The sequence below is a fragment of the Balaenoptera physalus genome, assembly GCF_965194825.1.
Source record: "Balaenoptera physalus genome assembly, chromosome: 10".
Classification (NCBI taxonomy): Eukaryota; Metazoa; Chordata; class Mammalia; order Artiodactyla; family Balaenopteridae; genus Balaenoptera; species Balaenoptera physalus.
The window spans coordinates 88,676,514-88,697,741 of NC_138889.1; the positions used below are offsets into that span (position 1 = coordinate 88,676,514).

The following is a 21,228-nucleotide window of genomic DNA, read 5'->3' on the forward strand; positions in this document are numbered from 1 at the left end:
AGTGATTCTATTAGAGACAGCAATAAAAGGAAGCTGGTTCAGGTTATAAGACATTAATAAGGTAAGAGGAAGTGAAATGTTCCACCAAACTGCTGAAGTAAGTCATGAACCGGGGAAGGGCGCAGGCGCCTGCTCTCTGCCTCTGGGTCTTGGGCACACAGCCTGCATGCTCAGGCAAGGACCACCAGCGTAGATTCTGGGAGCTGGTCCCTCTCTTTACATGTCCTTCCTCTCAAGTCAGTTGTGGGTTAGACATTTGGGCCCCTGGGGTGACTTACCACAAAGACTCTGCCTATGCATTCACAATTCTGCAAAATGGTGCCATGGACAAATGGAAAACGTTAATTATCGCTTTGTTGAGGATAGCAAAGGTATTGGTGGAGTTCTTGAATCTTATGTGTGTTGTACTGTCATGGGGATTAAGAATAAAGTTTACATTTCAAAAGCAAGAACCATTTTTATTTTGACCAAATACTGCACATAAGATCATTCACATAACTAAAATCTATTATTATTATTATTAATGTCAATATGGTTAAAAATGGTGGATTGAATTGTGATTGATCTGGTAGATGACAACTGCTAGTTGAGTGGCAAAATTATGTAAAGGTTTTCAGCTTAGGGACCAGGGGTAGACAGTGTTGGTCTACATGTGGAAAAGTTACTCAGTGATTAACCATTGTGTCAAATACTAACTATTAACAACTTAGAGCAGATGATCTACCAAACTGGGGGATGTTTCAGAACATTCTTATGCTTCAGCTTGAGTCAGAATCATCTTTAGGGCTTGTTAAAACACAGATTGCTGAACCCCATCCCCAGCATTTCTGACTCACTCTGTCTGGGATGGAGCCCATGAATCATCACTTTTAATAAGTTCTCAAGTGATGCTGATATTGCTGGTTTATGGACCACAATCGGAGAACCACTCCCCTTTGTTGATTTAGAACAAATATCCCCTCACTGGAAGTCCCTTATTACCAACACCTAGTTGAAATTCAGTATAACTAGATTTGTTTTAAATAGGCCACCCTAAGCAGTCAAACTTCCCAACCACTTCTAGCATTTTACAGACCAAGAGAGCCATCACTTAATTATTTCTCCAGAAGAAGAAAAAACCAAGCAAACCCTAGTGATGAACTTTTTAAAGGAATATCACAGTTAATTAATTGTAGCACTAGACGCATGTTTCTGATGTGTTGATAATTAAACACATTAAGACTTCTTGGTACTTACCAATATTTTTATGTTAACAATTGAAATACATCTCCCGTTAGTCTTTCATTGGGACATTCTTGAACTAGTGAGCTGAGAGGTGATGACCAGCAGGTGGCGCTCTGAGTCAGTTCATGGCTGCCTGGATGCGGTGAAAGGCAAACGCACAGACAAGGTGCCTGCTTTAAATCCTCAAAGTAAGGTTCTCTTAACCACTTGTCATAAAATACCCTGAGACACACGTCTTGGAAAATCGAAGTGTCAAGCTCAGCATCTTTGCCACATTTCAAACTAGGTAATTACCTTCTCTCCCAAGGGAATCTGTTTTATGTATTTGTGTCCTTCCTAGGTTACAGGTTTCCCAAAGGCAAAGATCTTGCCTTCTGTTCGCTCTGTACAATGCTGAAGTGACATGCAGGTTTTACAATAGCAATCTAATTATTCTACATCCCTCTGAGCTACATGATGACCCGTTAGATACTAATTGCTAGTAATATAGAAACGTGCCTGCCTCATATAAACCCTAGCCGTAAACTTGTTTTTATTTGACCTAAAAGTAAATTGCTTATTTACTTCTCCTTTACAATATAAAAAACCATTTTTTTCCTGCCATCCCAAATTGTAAGTCATTACCAGGTAAACAACACTGCGTTTTAGTCAGTCATTTTTATTGTCCTCAGAGTTTTTTTAAACTACACACAACAAATACTTTGATATAATCTAAGATAATAAAATAGGTGAACAACTTTTTTTTTTAGATTTACATTTGTATAGAAACAATCTGTGGAACTCCTCACTTCAAAACTAAGGTGTCTAAAAACAGTGATTCATCAGCATTGCTTTAAAGAATTGTTTGGTTAAAAGTTGCAGTTTTCATTCTCAACTGAAATGTTGTCTCCATGCAGTGTCCCTTGGGTCCAAAGCTTAAGGCCTTGGGAAGGTGGCCAAGAAGAAAAGGATGGCCACTCTTCTCTCTGTCCTTCCCTTGTGTGGAGGACAGTGGTTGGACAGAGTTCTCATAAAAGCCAGGAAGAAAAGAAATCAATTGCACATCTCTAGTTTTCAAGGGTTAAAGACATAACAAGTCTGGGCAGAACAAGTCCCCATCTGTAGATGGGAAGTTCCATCATGACGGCACAGAAGCCCCCAACACTCTCTCCCTCGCTAATCATGTCAGTTATTACCCATAGACTGTGGCCATTGTCCTTAAGTTCTCCCTCAAGGCCAGCCATTTTGTCACGTTTAAGTTTTGCCCCCTTGCCTTATGTCACTTGGATGCTGTGTATTGGTTCTTGGTGTCCAATTAGGGTCTTTCATCCCCTAAGAAATGTCTCAGCCCACCCTCAAATCCCCCAAATGCCTAAGAGTGAAGACCCCACGGAGACAGTGACTTCAGTGAAACACCTCTCCAGAGATGCTGGGGCATCTGGCCTATATCATCCCATTGACCTTAGTCCACTCATAGATGTCCTGTTCACACACAATATCAGAGTTGATGAGGAGGTATCTGTCACCCACACAGAAGTGCTTCTGACAGGCGGCACATTTGAAACATTCCAGGTGATACACTTTGTCCCTCACCCGCATGGTCATCTCGTAGGCACGGATCCGCCTGTCACAGGAGGCGCAGAGGCCGTCCTGGCCAAAGAGCCTGGGGAGAAAACAGAGAGAATAGCTAAAGAGACAGTGGCACAGATAATACTGGAAGAAAGGGCCTGAGGATGGGTTCCATGCTGTAGGCTGGACTCCCAAGACGTCGGGAAGCAAGGAGGAGCTGGGTCCAGACCGATGGCTTTCCCAGAAGGAAGTGGGTCCTCTGGGGTGAGACCGTATCTGTGGCATTTGTGTTTGGCATAACTCGTCCCTTTTCTGAGCTCTCTCCCTGCCTGCTGCCACCACCCTCCACGCCTCCAGGTTGCCCCGGGCCCCACCTCACTGGAAAAGACTCTCAGCTGAAGTGATTTCAGAGGTTAGGCATGGCTTGTGTGTCTCTTCCCAGGGGAACTTTCATTTTAGAAGAGGAGCAGGAGTAAACCCCAGGGGCCCCTTTAAGAGGAAACTGACCAGGAATGCAATGAAATGGGCATCTTTCTGAGGCTCCCAAACTCTATCACATCAACAGCCACTAATTCCACCTACGGGGAGGGTTGGTCTTGAATTCCTTCAAAGGTACCAAGGCCACCTCCACATGATTGTTCGCTGGGACCCCAGCTTCTGGGAGACAGAGGGAGTTCAACCGAAAGCACGTGGTGTAGTTAACCGTGCCCCGGAGATCTGGAGGCTGAGCACCATCTCTCCGCATAGAATGGAAGATCTTAATTCGAGATCCTCGCTGCCCCAGTGGCATGAGTCTCTGGAGAAACTTCTCTTCTGACATTGATATCAAGACTCTCCTAAGTCTCAGTTGACTGGTTACTTATATTAAGCAATATGTAGTGCCAAAGAGGGAGATGCAATATGGTGGAGCCTAGTGCAGTGGTTCTCAAAGTGTGGTCCTGGGACCAGCCGTATTTGCATCACCTGGGAACTTGTTAGAAATGTTCACTCAGGCCCTCATGATTGAGATGCTCTGTGGGTGAGGCCCAGCCATCTGTGTGGTCCTGAGCATGGCCAGGTGATTCTGATGCAGGCTGAAGTTTGAGAATCAGCCCGCAAGAGTGGGATAACACAAGCATGGGAATCAGAAGACTTGGGTTCAGCCAGGACTGGCCCTGAGTACCTGAGTGACCCTGGTGAGACCTCTGATTCCTCTGAGCTTGGCAGTGATCATAGCGTGCCCCGCACCCGGCTGTTAAAGGATGGACGCAGCATGTCAAAGCACCAGCGCTCAAGGGCAAAGCCAACGCTGGCTGGGTTTTAACACATCTTGGGGGTATTCCAACAGGGCCAGTCTTGCTGCCAGAAGTCATTTTCCCACACGCCTGATTACATGGCATGTCAGCAGGTCCTTTCCACGGAAAACCTTCAGGGCAGGTTTAGGTGAATGCCTGTTCTTCTCGGAAGTTCTTATTAACTTCAGAATAGCAGAGAATCAACTGGTACGTTCTGAGAGATTCTAGGGGAGATGAGGGCAGTTGACAAATTTTGAAACACATGAACAAAATTAATGGAACCGGGAAGACGTGGTCTGTGGGTAGAGAACTCATGGTTACAGCCAGGCCAGCTAATTTCCCTCCGAATCCCGCTTTCCATTGGAAGAGCTCTGAGTGTTTTCAAGGCACCGCCTGGGAGCAAACTCATTACTGGGGGAGAACATTTTATCCCAAGGCAGCAGATGGTGGAGCTGTAGGGAACTGCCACCCTGGAGGTCACAGAGTGGAAAGACAGTTCTGATTTCCTGATTGTTCAGTAAGTTGAGTTTGGGCCCAAGTGACTTACAAAACAGTGTGCGTGGAATGAAGCCAACCACCTGGGGTGTGTGACCCTTACGGAAGGAGAGCGTTTATTAAAGGGAAGTTGGGGGTAAATTACAACACACGTCAGGCAGCTAGTGAAGGGAAGGATGAAGGACTTGTATTTGGGAGACAAGTTCAGGTCCCAGCATCACCTCTAACTAGCCGGGTGCCCCGGAGCCAATGACATCCTCTGCCCTGGCTTCTGTGTCTTAAGCTGTAACGCAAGAGAACTGGAAGAGAAGGCCTCTGAAGGCCCTTACAAGCTCTGGTTTGCTGGGACTTCACTAATAGTGAAAATAAGCCAGGACTTGACATCTAACTTGAGCGTTCACCTCTGGCACCAAGGATTGGTGCCTTAGGCTGGATATCCCAGAAATAGACCCTGAGACCAGGATTTATTAAGGATGTGTCATCAGGGGAAACTGGTAAGGTGGCAAGGGAAGCCGGACAGAAGGGGTGCAAGGCAAGCAAAGTTGCACGCTCGGGCCAAGTCCCTCAGAGGGGAGCTTCAGCCTGACTGCACGGGGACTCTGGGGTGTAAGTTATGTCTCCAAGCGGCCCTGGCTCCCAGCAAGATTGCAGGACTTTGGTCTCCGGCAGTGCCAGCCACCGGGCCAGGTCTGTTGGGCATGGGGGGTGGGCAGTGGGCACACTTCTGGCTTTAACAGACACAGGTGCTGGCTGTGGAAAGTAAAACACTTAGGGGTGGGGAGGCACTGCACACCAAAATTGGTAAAAAGCGATCCGAGGGGATCTGGGCTGGGCACTGATATTAACAGCTACTCTTCGGTTCCCAAGAAAACAGCATAATAGCACAGGGTTTATTTAGGTTCTGCATGGGGGTCTCATGAATATTTGAGGCTAAATGTCTGAAAGGGGCTGTAACAGGCAAGTCAAACATTGGAAACCCTCAGGGGGAGAAGTTCTCCTGGGGCAGGGGTGGGTGGGCAGGGGGAGAAGGACTGAACCCCATCATAGAACCCATTTCCTCACTCCTCCAACTTGCCTTTTGCAAAGACACTGCCAGATATGTTAAGAATGCAAGCAAACAAGTCCATGGCTAAAGGGCCATGCCTGCAGCAAGAAATGATTTTTCTCCTCTGTCAAGAGGTGTCATGTCTGAAGCTTCCTCCTGCCCATTTTAATGACAATAATATAAATATGAAAGGATGGCTGGAAACGCTTGCACTAACACAGAGTTAATTAACATGTTGCCTAGGAATGTAGCAGGGAGAAGAATTATTTCATGTCACCAAGACACAAGTTAATTAACACTGGGTTCTCCCAGACTATTTTTTTTCTCTCCTTTTTAAAAATGCAAGAGATTAACAAGCCCAGGCAGCACGGGGTTTATTCTTGAATGTTATATAAAAACCGCAGAGATAGGGAGAAGCCAGAGCTCTTTTGACCTTACTCTATCTGTACTTCATTTAATAAGATACAAATGATTTGACAGGGATGTAGTCAGGGGGCCCAATGGGAATCATTTACCCGTCTGCTTTCTGCACTGTCTTGGCAAACTGATAGCGAGCAGAATCAGGTCTCTATTTATCCCAGTTCTGTTTTCTTGTTACTTAATAAAAAATTGACCAAAATTAAAATCATGATCCTTGGAAACCTGACTTCTTTTCTCTGAACCACCAAATTTGCAAGGACTTAATCAGGAAATTTGGGGGGCGGGAAGCTTCCTCTGTCAGTCTCTGGGTGAACAGATAAGCTTCCTTTACCATGGAACTGCCTGCATTTTTTTTTTTAAATGTAAAATGCTCTGAGGGCAGGTTTGGGAGGAAGAGCTGTCCTGGCAGCCAAGGGCACTGGAGTCTAAACAAGCTTCCCTGGTTTGGGTGGTTCTAATGTATTAGGGCTGCATGCTCCACAGACCCTCTGCCACAGGAAGATGGCAAAAAATCTGACAGCTACACAGTTAAGCAGATTTGACAGCAGAGGGCACAGAGTTACCTCTGCAGCAGCTAATATGAAACTGGAAATGCTAGAACATTCTGGGCAAAGGCACTCATTTGAGTGCTGGAAAATTCACATAGCCAAACTTATGACCCAGAGCATCCAAGATGTCCTCAGTGCCTGTCTCACTGGGTGTTCTAGAGTTCCTATTTTGCCTTTCCATTCTTCCATTTCTTTGTTCATTAGATCGGAAAAGACTCTAATGATAAATGTCATGAGCAGCTAACATCTATTTGATCCTCATACACACGCACCAAGCCAAGCACTTTACATGTATCACCCCATCCAATTCCCACCCCTTCTTGGAAGTAGGTATCGCTGTTATCCCCATTTTACAGATGAGGAAATCGAGGCTTAGGAAGGTTACGTAACTTGTCCAAGGTCACAGAGCTAGAAAGCAGTGGTGCCGGGGCTCAAACCTACAGCTGACTTCAGGGCCTTCCGTCAAATCCTTGGAGTGCCATGGCGAGATCATCCTTTCTATTTTTAAATTTCTCATCACATAATATTGGAATCTTACAAAAGAATATTTAGAACCTATAGGTATATTTTGAAGCATTAAATGAGCTCCTAGGAGCCCACACTCAAACTTAGAAACAACAAAGCTCCCAGTTCCTTTGGCACGCCCTGTGCCTTCCTCCCCAACCTTCTCCCCTTTTCTGCCCCACAGAGGGAACCGCTATTCTGAATTTTGTGTTCATCACTCTCTTGCCTTTAAAATATTAGAATTTGACCATGTAGGAATGTATCCCTGAGAACATGCTTCTCGAACAGGAAGAAAGGCCGACTGCTTCCCTGCATCGGGCAGCTGAGACCCAGCCTGACCTCGCTGGGGCAAGAGGCAGGCACTGGGGGAGACAGACCCACAGCCCCAGGAGGGCAGCGAGAACAGTACCTGAGATAGTCTCTGCGGCAGAGCTTCCTGCCCAGCTTGTAGTAGAGGCGCCGGCCCACCTCGCCCAGCCGGCACCCGCAGAGGTCACAGCTGAGGCAGTCCTCGTGCCAGTACTGGTCGATGGCCTTCAGGAAGTAGCGGTCCCCGATGTTCTGCTGGCAGCCTCCACATGTCAGCAGGGATGGGGGGATCTGCAGCACCTCATCCACTGGCTCCCTGGAAAGAAGGCCAAGCATTAGGGATGACCTCATCTTGGGGAGACAAGCACGGGGGAGGGGTCAGGAGTCATGCTGTGCCCAACAGGAAACCTCATTCAATTGCCTGTAGGTGACATAGGAGAAAGGAGGGGACAACATATACCTAGGGCAGACTTCAGAGAGACCCTGCCAGCCTTGGGTTAGGACAGGAGAGAGCTAGACCCTACATCCTAGATCCCGGAAGAAGCAAGTGCTGGGCACCAAGAGGCACCAAGGCAACTGCAGGTGGTACTGCACCCCTACCCACAGTCCAGCCCCACTTTCTCGGCACCTGTGGTCTCTCTTCTTTATCTCACTCTCCCCTCCTACTCCATCTCCACACCTCTCCTCTTTCCTCCTCACATACCCAGGACCCAAGGGCACTGCCCAAACCCAGAGGAGGCACCCAGGACTATAAGAGTTGCTTGCTGCCAAGACAGTGACTTCCTAGAGGGCTAAGAATCTGCAAATTCCCTTTTGAATCTCCGTGCCATCCTGCCTCAAACCCTTCCCAACTGCACAAAAGCAGAGGTGAGGAAGGAAGAAAGAAGAAAGGGACCCCAAGTTATTTTAGGTTGCTTTCTCTTTCCAAGATAAAAATTCCATCAGGATATAATAGAAATTCTCATTATTATTATCTTTTAATAGAAATTCCGCATCCCATCCTTCTTACTGAATGAATCCTTGGAGAAAAATCTCAGGTGTTAATTAAGGCCACTGTTAAACTTATAAAGGACATCAAACAGAACTTTCTGCACGTGAACATTTTTACAGCAGCAAAACTGATTTGGATGAAGTTGATTAGACTCTGAAATCTCCATCCAGGCAATTGTTAGGAGTGAGCTTGTGATGTGTGTTCTTTCACTGCAATGTCATACAGTGTCTCCAATTCACTTTGCTTAACTGGAATCTGAATACTTCTGTTTTACATTTTAAAAGAAATAACATAATTTGCCAAAAGAAAATAAAGAGAGTGGGAGAAATGATTCTCTCACCAGATGGGACACAGGAAAAGCAGAATACCTGTTGATCTGTGACAATTAACAAGTGCTTTCTTGAACCTCACTCAAACACAAATCTATTTTTCAAAAATCTATTACGTTTTGAAAAATGGAACTGCCTCCAACTGTGAAATTCCCAAAGGGAGTTTCCCCCTCGGTACTTTGAGGGTATAAATCTGTGTCTCCTATTTCCAGCTGACGCTAACTTACCAGGTGACCTTGTGTCCTGATTGGCCTGTGCCCACAGCACTCAGCGTCCTTTACACCTAGGGGTGACAAGGCTCAGGGAATCAGTGTTGATAACACACTCTGACAGCTTCAGGTGACTCTGTCTGTAATGTGCATACCTCCCTGTGAATATTTAGGGCTACTGAAACCGAGCCCACACTTTGTAGATCAAGTATGAGGGTCCTTTGTGAGATGATCTCCTTTTAGAACAGGGAAATGTAAAACCCAAACCAGTTTTCTCCTAAAAACTCAAGACTTTGAATAGTTTTAAGAATTCACTGAAGCCTGGCTTGCTTTCCTTTGTTTCCCCGGGTTATACATAAAGACTTCCATTCTCCCTCCTGAAAAATAAAACACCAGCATTTTCACATGCATCACCTCAGAATCGCATCTCTTCCCTTTCCACAGCCCATGGTCTTACTTCAGGCTTTCAGAAACACTCATGGAACCTCAACACTGCTGGATGCCCTGATGCTGAGCCTGCCAACCAACTGTGAAAGAAGAGAATTTGCACTTAGCTGGTGCAAAACTGCCTGGAATTAAAATGAACTGCTCTTGTTACCCACAGGGAGGCGGTAGGGGCCACTGGTGGCACAGTAGAGGAAATCTCTGTGTCTGTGAATTCTGGCTGTCCTTCTGTCTAAATGTTTCATTTGCATATGCCTTGGCAAATTTCTGTGTGTAATTTGGAGGTGCTGATCAGACTGACCTCAGCTGCACTGACCCAAGTATGTACACAATGAAGCTTCTGGTAGGATAGTGGTCCGCAGTAGAAATGGTAAGCAAAAGAGCTATTGTGATGGCCTGAGATGAGATAGCAAAGGATAGGATAAGATATTGGCTCTATCTTTCTATAATTAATGATAATATCACATTATCTTTGGTGGATGTTCCAAGCCAGTAACTGAGTGGGATTCACTCTCTAATATTTTATATTCTCCTAGAGCCTATCTGAATATTACACCTAAATACACTTCGGCCTGGATTTCTGGGATAATTTCTCAACAATTTCCAAGAGAGATAGGGAAAAAATGTGCTGCAGTAATTTCTCAGCTAGCTGGTCCATCTCCAATTAGAGCTCGTCTGCATTGGGCAAATAGTGGTGCAAAGGATGGAGAAGAACACCCTTCAGTAGGTGCCTGCTGTGTTATGAGGTAAAGATGTTTCAATTTTCCAATCTCAGTGAAAAAGCACAAACTTTGAAAAGAGAACACTTCCTTCAGGGAACTGAAACCTCCAGATTTATCTTCTAATAAAAGGCTTAGTGACTGAGTTCTGCTGATCGAAAAAGCATTAGGCGCCTTTCAAAGGTAATTCATCCAATTCACTCTCTTATTGTATTACTATGGTCTTGCCCAGGCTCTGAAAACTCAGGGCTAAGTTGTAATTCTAGGTTTGTTAAAAAAAAAAAAAAAAAAAAAAAAAGAGCAAACCACCCTTTAAACCCAGTGTTTTCGTAGATATATACTTTTAAAAAGGAATGTTATCTTTCTCCTGAGAATTTAAGGAAGCTGGGTTTTTGTTAGAACAAACAAGACTCCTTATAGAACTGGCATCTGAACCTTCAAGATTGAATAGTGATGTTTATATTCTCACTAGATCATGGTACTTCCTGTGTTTTATGAGAACACGCTGAGCTTTTATGCTGGTAACTGAGGGTAAAACCCAGGTATATAAACACCATAGGAGACTGAAATTGGGAGGAGGAGGTACTTCAATCAGGAAAGCACAATTCTTTTAAAGCAGGAAAAGAAAAGAAAACAAAACAAAACAAATGCCTCTTAAAAGCACAAATGGACAAGTCATTAACCAGCTCCTTTGGTCTGTGTAACAAATCCCTTCAAAGGATTAGATGGGGACTTCAAAGGAATAAATGTTCTCAAAACCAGACAGCTAATGAATCTTAAAAGGGCATTTGCGCTGACGGCTAAATGATATCTTAAAACAACCCTTTCTCCCCGTCTTAACACTAAGGAATGGGCTGGAGGTAAACATTGGGAAGAGGGGATACTTCAAACCAGTCAGAGCCTCAGAAAACAAATGCAGTTCATTAGAGCTCCGGTTCCCAGACTCCAAACCCTTTGAGACTGTGATAAAAGCCGTGAGACTCCTCTCCCCAGAAAAATTCACCTATACGCAAAATGGTGCACTAACTTTCGAGGTTCAAAGGTCCCCATCGGTGGACCCCGAGGGGAGAGGCGGGGACGTGTATCCAGATTAACTCCGTGTTTAGCTGCTCTAAAGTCTCTGGAGGCCTGAGTGAGCTCCGAGGTGAATTCTCGCACCTCCTCACCCGCCGGTCCCTGGCGCTGCGGGCAGCCGCTCCACCTGCGGACCGGGGAGGGGGCCGTCGGGGACTCGGGAGGCCTCCACTTGTAATGTCCCCCTTTCCAGGACCAAATGGACAAAGAGAAAGGGGACCAAGAAGGAACGAGAGGGGAGAAAGGAGCAGAATCGAGTCCTGAAGGCTCTCGGGATTGCACCTGCGCGCCTCCGACCTCCCCCTCTGCCTGCTCCGGTGTAAACTTTCTGGCCCGCAGTGGCTTTGGGGAGCGTCCCAGGTAGCCGGGAGGGGCCCGCAGCGGCGCCGGGTCGACCCCCTCTTCCTGCCGCCTGCCGCCCGCCGCCCAGCCCCTCTCCCAGTGTCCCCGGAGTCACCCGATAGTATGCGGGAGCCCCGCGCAAGGCAGAGGGAACCAAGGGCACGCTGCGGGCGCGCACCTGGAGCCTTCTCGCCGGCCGCCCGCGCCACCCTGCCGCCCCGGGGCGCGAGGCCGTGGACATCGTGGGTGGCAGGGGCGCCGCACTTACTCAGACGGGTCCAGGCTCTTCCTCTCGATGGCCGAGGACATTGGGGAGGGAGGTGGTGTGCCAGGCGGCGGGGGCGCTCCCTTTGTGGCGCGGGGCTGGCCGGCTGCCGGGGCTCGGACCCCCTCGGATGCTCGCGCGCCGCCGCCTCCGCTCCTGCGCCTCCTCTTGCTCCGGCGCTCTGGCGGCGAGCTCGCCCCTCCGCGCTCAAGGACAGTCACCGCGCTCCCTTCAAACGCCAAAGAGAGAGAGCGAATCACCGGGCTGCCGCGCGCCGCGGCCGAGGCGGGGACAGGGGCGCGCAGCCTGCCCCGGGCGGCTGCAGCTGCCGCTGCTGCTCAGGACTTAACCTTCCATCCCGGTCCCGCCGCCGCCGCCCGGTCCGGCTCGGCTCGCGCGCTGTCGCCGGCTCCGCGCCCCCCCACGGCACTAGTGCGCGACCTTCCGGCCGCCCCTCGCCCCTCGCCCCTTCGGCCCGGGTCGCGGCGCGCAGCTAGCCGCCGAGGGCAGGGAGGGGGCGGCGGCGGCCTGGGGGCCGGGAGGGGACTGCGCCTCTCTCCCCCGGCTCCCTCCTCTCTCGGGAAGGTCTATTTTCGCTCAGCTTCCCTCTGTCTCTGGTTTCATTTCCTTTTTCCTGATCACGATTCAAATACAATAGAAGGAAATCACATTTAAAGAGACAGCTGCCCGGTACCCACCCCCCCCCCCCTTCTTTTTTCTTCTTCTTCTTCTTCTTCTTTTTTTTTTTTTTTAACGGGGCTCCTGGGGATTAGCGATACAAACAGCAGCAGCAGCCGGCGCAGCAGCCGCCGCAGCAGCAGGACTGAGTTGGCTTCTTAAAGGGGCCAGCGTCGGGGACGGGGAGAGCCTCTCAGTGAACACCTCTCCTTGGAGAGGCGGCTGGCTTGCCTCTAAATCATTCTTTAGAGATTCCCCTCTTCGGCGTTGCCCTTTTGGTAAACTAAGATTGAAAGTAGCCAGCGGGCCGCTCGAGGAAGAAAGAAAAAAGACAAGAATGCGAGATAAGCACATACAGAGATGCACGCGTTCCGAGTGGCTTTCGCGCCCGTTCGAGGTTCCAGGTCCGCGGACACGGAGCGCGGAGACGCCCCAGACAGCGCGGCTCTGCTGGCTGCGGGCTTGTGACTGCGTCCGCGCTCCAGACAGGCGACGGGAGCTGTGCGAGCAGAGGCCGCACGGGCTGGGTACGCCTGAGCAGTGCCAGGGGCAGCTAATCCCAGAGGGAGCGTGGTTGGGAGGGACCAAGCTGATCTCAGTCTCCTCTCCATCTGCTGGCAGCAGAATTCCCTCCCTCAGCATCTTTCAAAAATCGGACTCCTGCGGTTAAACTGGCCCCTGTAAAGTGCCAACAGTACTCTGCACAGAGAAGAGTGCCTCTCCAATGAGGGAGAGACTATTTTGCCCTGGGTCAGGGAAAGAGAGCGAAGCCAGACTTGATTTTCGAGTTCAGGTTTCCCCTCCAACCTCAAGGGCAAGTTCTAGGAAGAGGGAGGAATGCAGAAGGGGAGAGGAGGAGGCTAATAATCTGCCCTTGTGGAGAGCAAAACTTTAGGTCCCTTGGGCCTCATCAGAATTCCTTGAAAATAACTGCATTCAGAAATTATTACTAAAGGCCTACTTGTGCATGACACCGGTCACAAGTCTTGTAAAGAAGAAACTACCAAGTACTTTCAGGATCCATAGTTTTATATGAGCAGTCTGGATCACGGTCATGGATATTGTATTCCCATTTTAAAGATGGCACTGAAGGACCTGGATGAGTTCACCCTGAAAGGTGGTGTTTGAAATCAGAAGTGCATCCCTGTAGGCATCGTTTTCCCTGTTCAGAGCTTATCCTCACTAACTTCTCACACGTATAACCAGAATTTACTATCGCTTGCATGCTCTTGTCCTTTCTTTATCTCCATGTCCAAAGCTTGGGTCCCTATGGGTATAATTAAAATCTCTCGCAATCTCCACCCCTCCCGTGCGTGCGTGTGTGTGCGTGTGTGTGTGTGTGTGTGTGTGTGTGTGTCAAAGGAAGCCTTAAGAGCAGCTTTGGGTCCAACTCAAGGCCTTCAGTCTCTAAAAAGGCCTTCTCCTGCTCCTTGTTTTTAATTTAAAAAGGGAAAATGCCTAGAATTTTTAGGTCAGCCTAAATTATGTGATAACCATGTAACCTACCACTCTACAATCGGAAATGAAAATAAACATATATATAGGCTGTAAGGAGCAGTTCACCTACTTACAACCGGTCAATGTGGTGATTAAATGCTAGGACTTGGGCATCCGACTGCCTGGGTTTGATTTAAGCTCTTACTTATCAGCTAGCGGGGCCTATGTAGGAAAGTTACTCAACCTGAGGAGGCAGTATTGGTAGTGGCTCTGGAGTTAGACCACCTGCACCCCAACCCACCATCTCCCACCTGTGAACCTGGGCAAACAGCAGGAATTTAAACGCCCAAGATCTTCATCTGTCAATGGGGGTGCCAGAACCTATTGATTAGTTGTTGTGAGGATGAGTGATTGCATGCAGTGTGGCCCTTAGACATGTAATGAGCTGGGGGAAATAACAAACATGAGATTACATACATGGATAGCATTTGGTGTGTATTAAGCTCTCATAAATGGTAGCTTCTGTGTTACAGCAGAATATCGTTGAAGAATTTCAACGGGAAGAATTTAAAAAGAGTTTGAAATTAAATTTAAAGGTGAGCTGGGGGTTAAAAATAAGAATTTCCCACCCAAATTAAAAAAACTGTCCCATTTTTTAAAAGCAAACAGAAGAGGGTCCCTTCACTTCACCTCCTTGTGCTCGTATACAAAACATATATGCATTCTCCACTTTAATGTTCACTGCCTTGGTGATTACAATGATATGTTTGCATCTGCTTGCTTTTATTAAATCTGATAAGTTGCTTCCTACCTTGCTATATAGTTTTGCATGGGGCTTAAGTTAGTTGTTATATTAAGTATATCCTTGGGTTCCGGAGGTAACCTCTAAACGGCCAACTTTGGGGCATGAAGTTTCCTTTTAATAATATGCTTCTGTTTTGACCCGAATGTGTAAAGAAAGAGCGATTACTGCCGATGACTTTGGGTCAGTTTCTTATCTCTCACCACTCTTTGGGGAGAACTTCCTTAGAGAAAGTGAATATTTGAAATGGTATCTTAAGATTTCAATTTCACACACAGTGGTTGTAAGAAATAACTGCCTACCGGTGGGATTTCATTTCTATTCAACGGGCAATTAAATTGCTCAAATTTAAGTTTAACATTTAGAATTGAGTCTCAAAATGTGTTTTCATTATGAATAATTTTAAAGCAATCATGACCTTATTGTATCCTTCCATAGCAACCTTATGCCTTATGCAGAAGAGGGACTCAGTAACTATGAGGCAATTTGAACATGTAAAGTGGTTCTTGAGAGTTGGGGAAATCTGTACTTGATCCCTATCCAGTGGGATTGCAATTTAATTCCTTTTACCCTCCCCCAACTCCTTGCAGATCTTAAATACCCTAAAATTTAGAAAATTTCCAAGTTTTCCTTCCTGAATGTGAATGTCAGAGGAAGACTGAATGAGTTGGCATGATGAATCTGACCCTAGGTGGATTACTTTCTTCCTGTTGGCATTTTCTATTCTTTTTTGTTTATTACATCTACAATTGTTTTCTCAGTAAGAGCAGTTTAAGTGACTAAGGCTACATTTCTTTGTTTCCTTCCAATAGAAAGGAAAATGCAAATGTCATTGGGAAAATGCCAAGAATGACAATTTACCTCTTTTATTTTTTTCCAACCATTAGAAGCCAACTTGCATCATATACCTGTTAGTTGTGACATTCACATACAGGAACAAAAATAAAGGTTTATTTTATTATGGCTTCAGCTCCCACGCAAACTTCTTTAAACTACTCAATTGTCACAAGTATCTGGCTCCCAAACACATTTCAGAACATTTCAGGGCATGTTGATGGATATGTTTTCAGAATGTTAGACCTATTGGTAACCTTAGTGATAAATAAACCAGATTTCCTATATAGTAGAAAAGAGCTCCAAAAATCTAAAAAAAAAATCTTTATCAACTGAGTTTAGGAGATGAGCATAGGTGTCAGAAGGCATAGCTCAGCTGTTTACTAGCTGTGTGACTTGGGGGAAGTTACCTCACCTCTCTGAACCTCAGTTTCTATATCTGTCAAATGGAGGCAATAGTAACACTCAGCAGGGCTGGGACTAGGGTGAGGCCATAGGGATGCCTGCTTACTTCACAGGAGTTTTAAGAGGATTTAATAGGATAACGTGTGTAAAAATGCTTTGTACAGTGATGGTGCATAATATATGCTCAGAAATTATACCTGTTGTTATTACTCTATCTTTCAGAAGTCATCACCACCGTATTAGGTAGCAACAATCTCCCAGCTAGTCAGGACATCTGGCAAAGAATGCTGCAACTGGGGTGCTGTAGAAAGAGCTGAAGTGTGCCTAAGACATCAGCAGGCTTCAGGCTTGGGGAGCCCCAATATTTCAACCGAAATGCAGGATTGTGCCCATTTAGGTCCTGGGTAGGCTGCTGACAGCTTCACTGCTTCCCTGCCACATTGCCTGTTTCAGCCACATCCCTGATTTTATTCCTCTGCTTTTCCCCTTTCCAACAACCTCTAAATCACCTTTTACAACTAAGACAAGAGGCAAAATCAAGTGCTAAAGTAACTGCCCCCAAATGTCACAACTCCACAGCGAGGTCTTAGCAGAGTTAACCTCACAGCATGTCCTAGTAGAAGGAGCCTCTGAAATGTGATTTCCCAGCTTGCTCCTTGGAGCAGCAGGGGTTCTGAAGTGCTTCCCTAGTGGGCTCCACCGCCCCTGCTCCAACTGTAGCAGCTCTGCACTTATTGACATGTTGCTCAACCTCTCTGGACTTTAGCTTCTGCATCTGTAAAGTGGGCACATTCAGAGTACCTATCTCATGGAGCTGCTGTAACAATTCTGTGAAATGGAACATATAAGGTGCTTGTAAAGGAGAGTGGCACATAGTAAGCTTTTGTGGAAGATTTTGCTTATACAGAGAGATTCCAGCTTCAAAATATTTGAACAACCATTGGTGATTCAGAGCCCCTTTGATGGACAAGGCAAATGAGACATGGAGTCAACAGCTCCTTCTTCCACCTCTGCCCCCATCAAATCCTCCCCCACGCTCTCTCTTTGGGTATCAGACCTGAACTTATCTGCTGCTCTGTGTTCAAGGGGGAGTCAGAGCTGGGTGAGCTGACTCACGGAGCTGTCCTGGGGCCCTTTGTTCACATGCTCCATTTCCTCTCTTTAGCTACTCAGAGGCAGCCCCACCCAACTGACACACCACGGTGCCTGGGACCCTGGAACAGCACATTTGAAATCCAAGCTCCTTTCTGTGGCCTAGAAAGCTTTATACTATCTGGCCCCGACTACTCTTTTCCATCACAACCCCCTCACTCTCTCTGCTTGAACCACACTGACCTTTTCTCTATTCCTTAAAACAAACCAAGCCGACTCCTATTGGAGGGCTTTTGCATCTGCTCCTCCTCGGTCTGAGATGCTCTTCCTCTAGATCATCCTATGGCTCCCATGTACTTCACTCAGGTTCAAATGTTTAACCTCATAAGAGCCTTTTAAAACCCCATTTCTCATCATTCTCCATCTCCTCATCCTGCTTTATTTTTCTTCCTGGTATCATCATTACTTACACTTTACATATGTATTTGTAGTTTTTTATGGGTTTGGTTTTGGCTTTTCTTCCCAGCTGGAATGTAAACTCCATGAGAATAGAAATTCTTTATGACTTGTTTCCAGTGTGTCCTCAGGACCTAGAATGTGCCTAGCACACAGTAGGCCCTCAATAACTATTCAATGAATGAATGAATGAATGTACAAATGGTAGCCTTCCCCTTTGACCAAAGCATGCCTGCATTATGCTCTCTGGGTAAAAGTTAAGAAGGAACTTGAAGATGCCTTGTCTTCCTTGAGCATTGCTTTTGGGAGACGATAAGTGCCCAGATACCATTCAGATGCAGATCCAAGAGTTTGGTTTGGGAACGAGATCAAGCTCTTGGCTGCTAGGAATACGCAGATACAGGTGTTTTCAGGAAGCAGTAAGGCCCCACTTTGAAGCTTGATTCTCCACTGCAGGGCCCCCATACCCACAAGGAGATGTGGCTACAGTGGACCAATGTGTAGAATGCAGTCAATTATACGGGTAAAGGCACAGGCTTTGGAGATAGACAGGCTTATGTTTGAGTCCTGGCTCTTTCAGCTATGTGATTTTAGGCAAATTATTTGACAGTCTGAGCCTCAGTTCCGTCACGTGTAGAATAGGGATAATTATATCTTCATCACAGGGCTGGAGGAATAAAATGAGATCATGCATGTCAAATGCTTAGTACAGTGCTCAATGGACGGCAGCTATTATTAGAATTAATTAAGCAAAGAGAACCTCAGAGGAGGATAGTCAACCAGGGCAGGCCTTTCTCGACACAGAGGTGGATAACTGGAGTTCTGCCACAATGAGGGCTCAGCCCAAGCAGGTGGGGTCAGCCTCCTTGCCTGGAGGACTCTTGCCTAATCTTACTTTCTCTGGCAACCCCCAACCCCCATGGGGCAGATGGGTTAGGCTTGCAGACACCTGGCCCAACTTCATGGTCAGGAAGGCGACATAAAGAGATGGTGTCAGGAGCCTGTCCTGGTCACTGGCTCTTCAGGGTTGGAGGTCTCTGGTCTGAGACACTGCACTCCAAACACACCTTCCATTGGAGGAGAGGCCAGGCTGCTTCTGGGGAAGTGGTGTTTTCTGGCACTCGTATCTAGCTGAGGGCACTGAGCCTGGCAGGGGAAGCAGATTCTGACCTTCCTAATGACACTTGACTTCCTAAGCTTCAAACCTCAGCGGAAAGGAGTCTTGTGTGTGATGGTCCTAGAAATACCAATTGCTGAGGGAGGTAGCTTTCAGCCAAAACGAGGGAAAGAGCTGCTTGCTTCTTCCTGCCAGTTTTCTCTGCTTCCCTTCAGCTGCCCCTCACGTATCTGACTGCCAGACTAACCCATCTGGAATACTGTTTTCTTCACTGTTACCACCCTGCTCAAGAATTTGCAATGGCTCCCTGTTTCCTCTGATTATTGGCAAGCAGCTTAACCTCTTGGGACCTCGATGTTCTCATTTTATAGAGGAAAGAGGTTGACTGGAAGGTTAGAGCTGCAGCTCTATGTGTGATTCTGTCCTTCTAGCAAATCAAGACCAAACTCCCCATGATTCCATGAAAGGTGCCTGTGATCCTGCCCACGCCATCAAATGAACTTCATCTCCCAAAGCCCTAGAGCCTGAACCTTCCCACCAGCCAGGCTGCTCCCCTTTGACCTCAAACATCCTGCTCATGACCATTTCTGTGCACTGTCTTATTCTGTTATTCTATCTGGAATGTCTGCTTTGTCTGTGCTTCAAAACTTTGGTGCTAGACTAGCAGAGGGGTTAAGAATAGAGATAAATAAACCTGGTTTCTAGTCTCCACTTTACCACTTACTATCTGGATAATTAATCTTAGGCAAATCTCTGTGCTTCAGTGCTGGCAATGATAAACTAGAGGCAATGATAAACATAGGGCGAGGAGGCATAGCTGAGATAATGCGTGCAGCAGGCAGAGCACAGAGCCTGGCACAGGGTGAGTGCTCGGTAAATGGCAGTCATTACTGCAGTTAGTACAAAAGCCTCCCACTCCTCTCTGCCTTTCCAAATCGTGTCGATCAACCTGGACCCCACTCAAGCCACATCTCTGCACTGAAGGTTTTTCTGTCCCCTGACCTCAGCTCCTTCCAGCTCTTGGCTCTAGGGCCTGGTTAGGTGCTCATTAGACTCTGCCTTGCAGTGCCATAATTTTATGCGTGCATACCATCTTGCCACCTTGTAAGTGACTTACGTTCTTAGAGAAGAGAGGCCATGATTTTCATTTTTACTAGCTCCCAAGGTATTGATATAAATTTGGAGATACGCAATAATTCCTTTTGAATTAAAGGCTTCAGATATCACATCCATGTTATCTATTTCCCAATTCCTAGCTTCACACTGACATTCGTCAAGACCTGAGGGTCTCCCCAGAATCGGTATTGAGGATGGCCCCATGCACTGTCAGTCATAGACTTCTTAAAAACCTGGCAACTCAAAACTATAAAACTCATAGAAGAAAACGTAGGGTAAAAACTACATGACATTGGATTTGGCAATGATTTCTTGACTATGACACTAAAAGCACAGGCTACAAAATTAAAAACATAAATTGGACTGCAGTCAAAGTTAAAAACTTGTGTGCATCAAAGGACAGTATCAAGAGACTAAAAAGGCAACCTATGGAATGTGAGAAAATATTTGCAAATTATATATCTGATAAAAGGTTAATATCCAGAATATTTAAAGAACTCCTACAATTCAACAGCAAAACCCCAAAAAAAACCAATTAAAAAGTAGGCAAGGACTTCCCTGGTGGCACAGGGGTTAAGAAACTGCCTGCCAATGCAGGGGACACGGGTTCGAGCCCTGGTCCGGGAAGATCCCACATGCCGCAGAGCAACTAAGCCCATGCGCCACAACTACTGAGACTGTGCTCTAGAGCCCGTGAGCCACAACTACTGAGCCCGTGTGCCACAACTACTGAAACCCGCACGCCTAGAGTCCTTGCTCCGCAACAAGAGAAGCCACCGCAATGAGAAGCCCACGCACCACAATGAAGAGTAGCCCCCGCTCACCACAACTAAAGAAAGCCCGCGTGCAGCAACGAAGACCCAACGCAGCCAAAATTAAATAAATTAAAAAAAAAAATACAAGGAAGTGAACTGAAAAATTGTTTTAAAAAAAAAAAAGTAGGCAAAAGACTTGAAGAGATATTTCTCTAAAGAAGATATACAGGGGCTTCCCTGGTGGCACAGTGGTTAAGAATCCACCTGCCAATGCAGGGTAAATGGGTTTGAGCCCTGGTCCTGGAAGTTCCCACATGCCGCAGAGCAACTAAGCCCACGCGCCACAACTACTGAGACTGTGCTCTAGAGCTCACGAGCCACAACTACTGAAGCCTGCACGCCTAGATCCTGTGCTCCACAACAAGAGAAGCCACTGCAATGAGAGGCCCGTGCACCGCAACGAAGAGTAGCCCCCGCTCGCCGCAACTAGAGAAAACCCGCACGCAGCAACGAAGACCTAATGCAGTGAAAAATAAATTAAATTAAATTAAATTAAATTTTAAAAAAGAAGATATACAGATGGCCAATAAGCATATAAAAAGATGTTCAACATCACTAATCACTAGAGAAATGCAAAACAAAACCACAATAAAGCACCACTTCACACCCATTAGGACGGCTATTATCCCCTAAACAGAAAATAACAAGTGTTGGCGAAGAGTGGGCAAATTGGAAATTCTGTGCTCTGCTGGTGGGAATATAAAATGGTGCATGCAGGTTCCACAAAAAGTAAAAA

The 21,228-nt window shown here is 46.6% G+C and overlaps 1 protein-coding gene and 1 long non-coding RNA gene across 4 annotated transcripts in view; both read right to left on the reverse strand.

Annotated features, from left to right (window-relative positions):
- The window catches only part of LOC309636906, a 382,209-nt gene that overhangs the window by 307,095 nt on the left and 53,886 nt on the right, over positions 1 to 21,228 (reverse strand). The window lies entirely within an intron of this gene.
- LMO2 (LIM domain only 2) lies at positions 1,867 to 12,962 on the reverse strand. 3 transcript variants are annotated; one of them, XM_082410566.1, is made up of 4 exons: positions 12,775 to 12,962; positions 11,744 to 11,969; positions 7,468 to 7,683; positions 1,867 to 2,866 (listed from the first exon to the last, which is right to left on the reverse strand). In XM_082410566.1, the coding sequence occupies exons 2-4, from the start codon at positions 11,782 to 11,784 to the stop codon at positions 2,647 to 2,649; spliced, it is 477 nt and encodes a 158-aa protein (XP_082266692.1). In that variant the 5' UTR covers positions 11,785 to 11,969; positions 12,775 to 12,962; the 3' UTR covers positions 1,867 to 2,646. The 3 variants fall into 3 exon arrangements, with proteins under 3 accessions (XP_082266692.1, XP_082266693.1, XP_082266694.1); XM_082410567.1 differs by lacking the exon at positions 12,775 to 12,962 and adding an exon at positions 12,091 to 12,726; XM_082410568.1 differs by lacking the exons at positions 11,744 to 11,969; positions 12,775 to 12,962 and adding an exon at positions 9,311 to 9,665.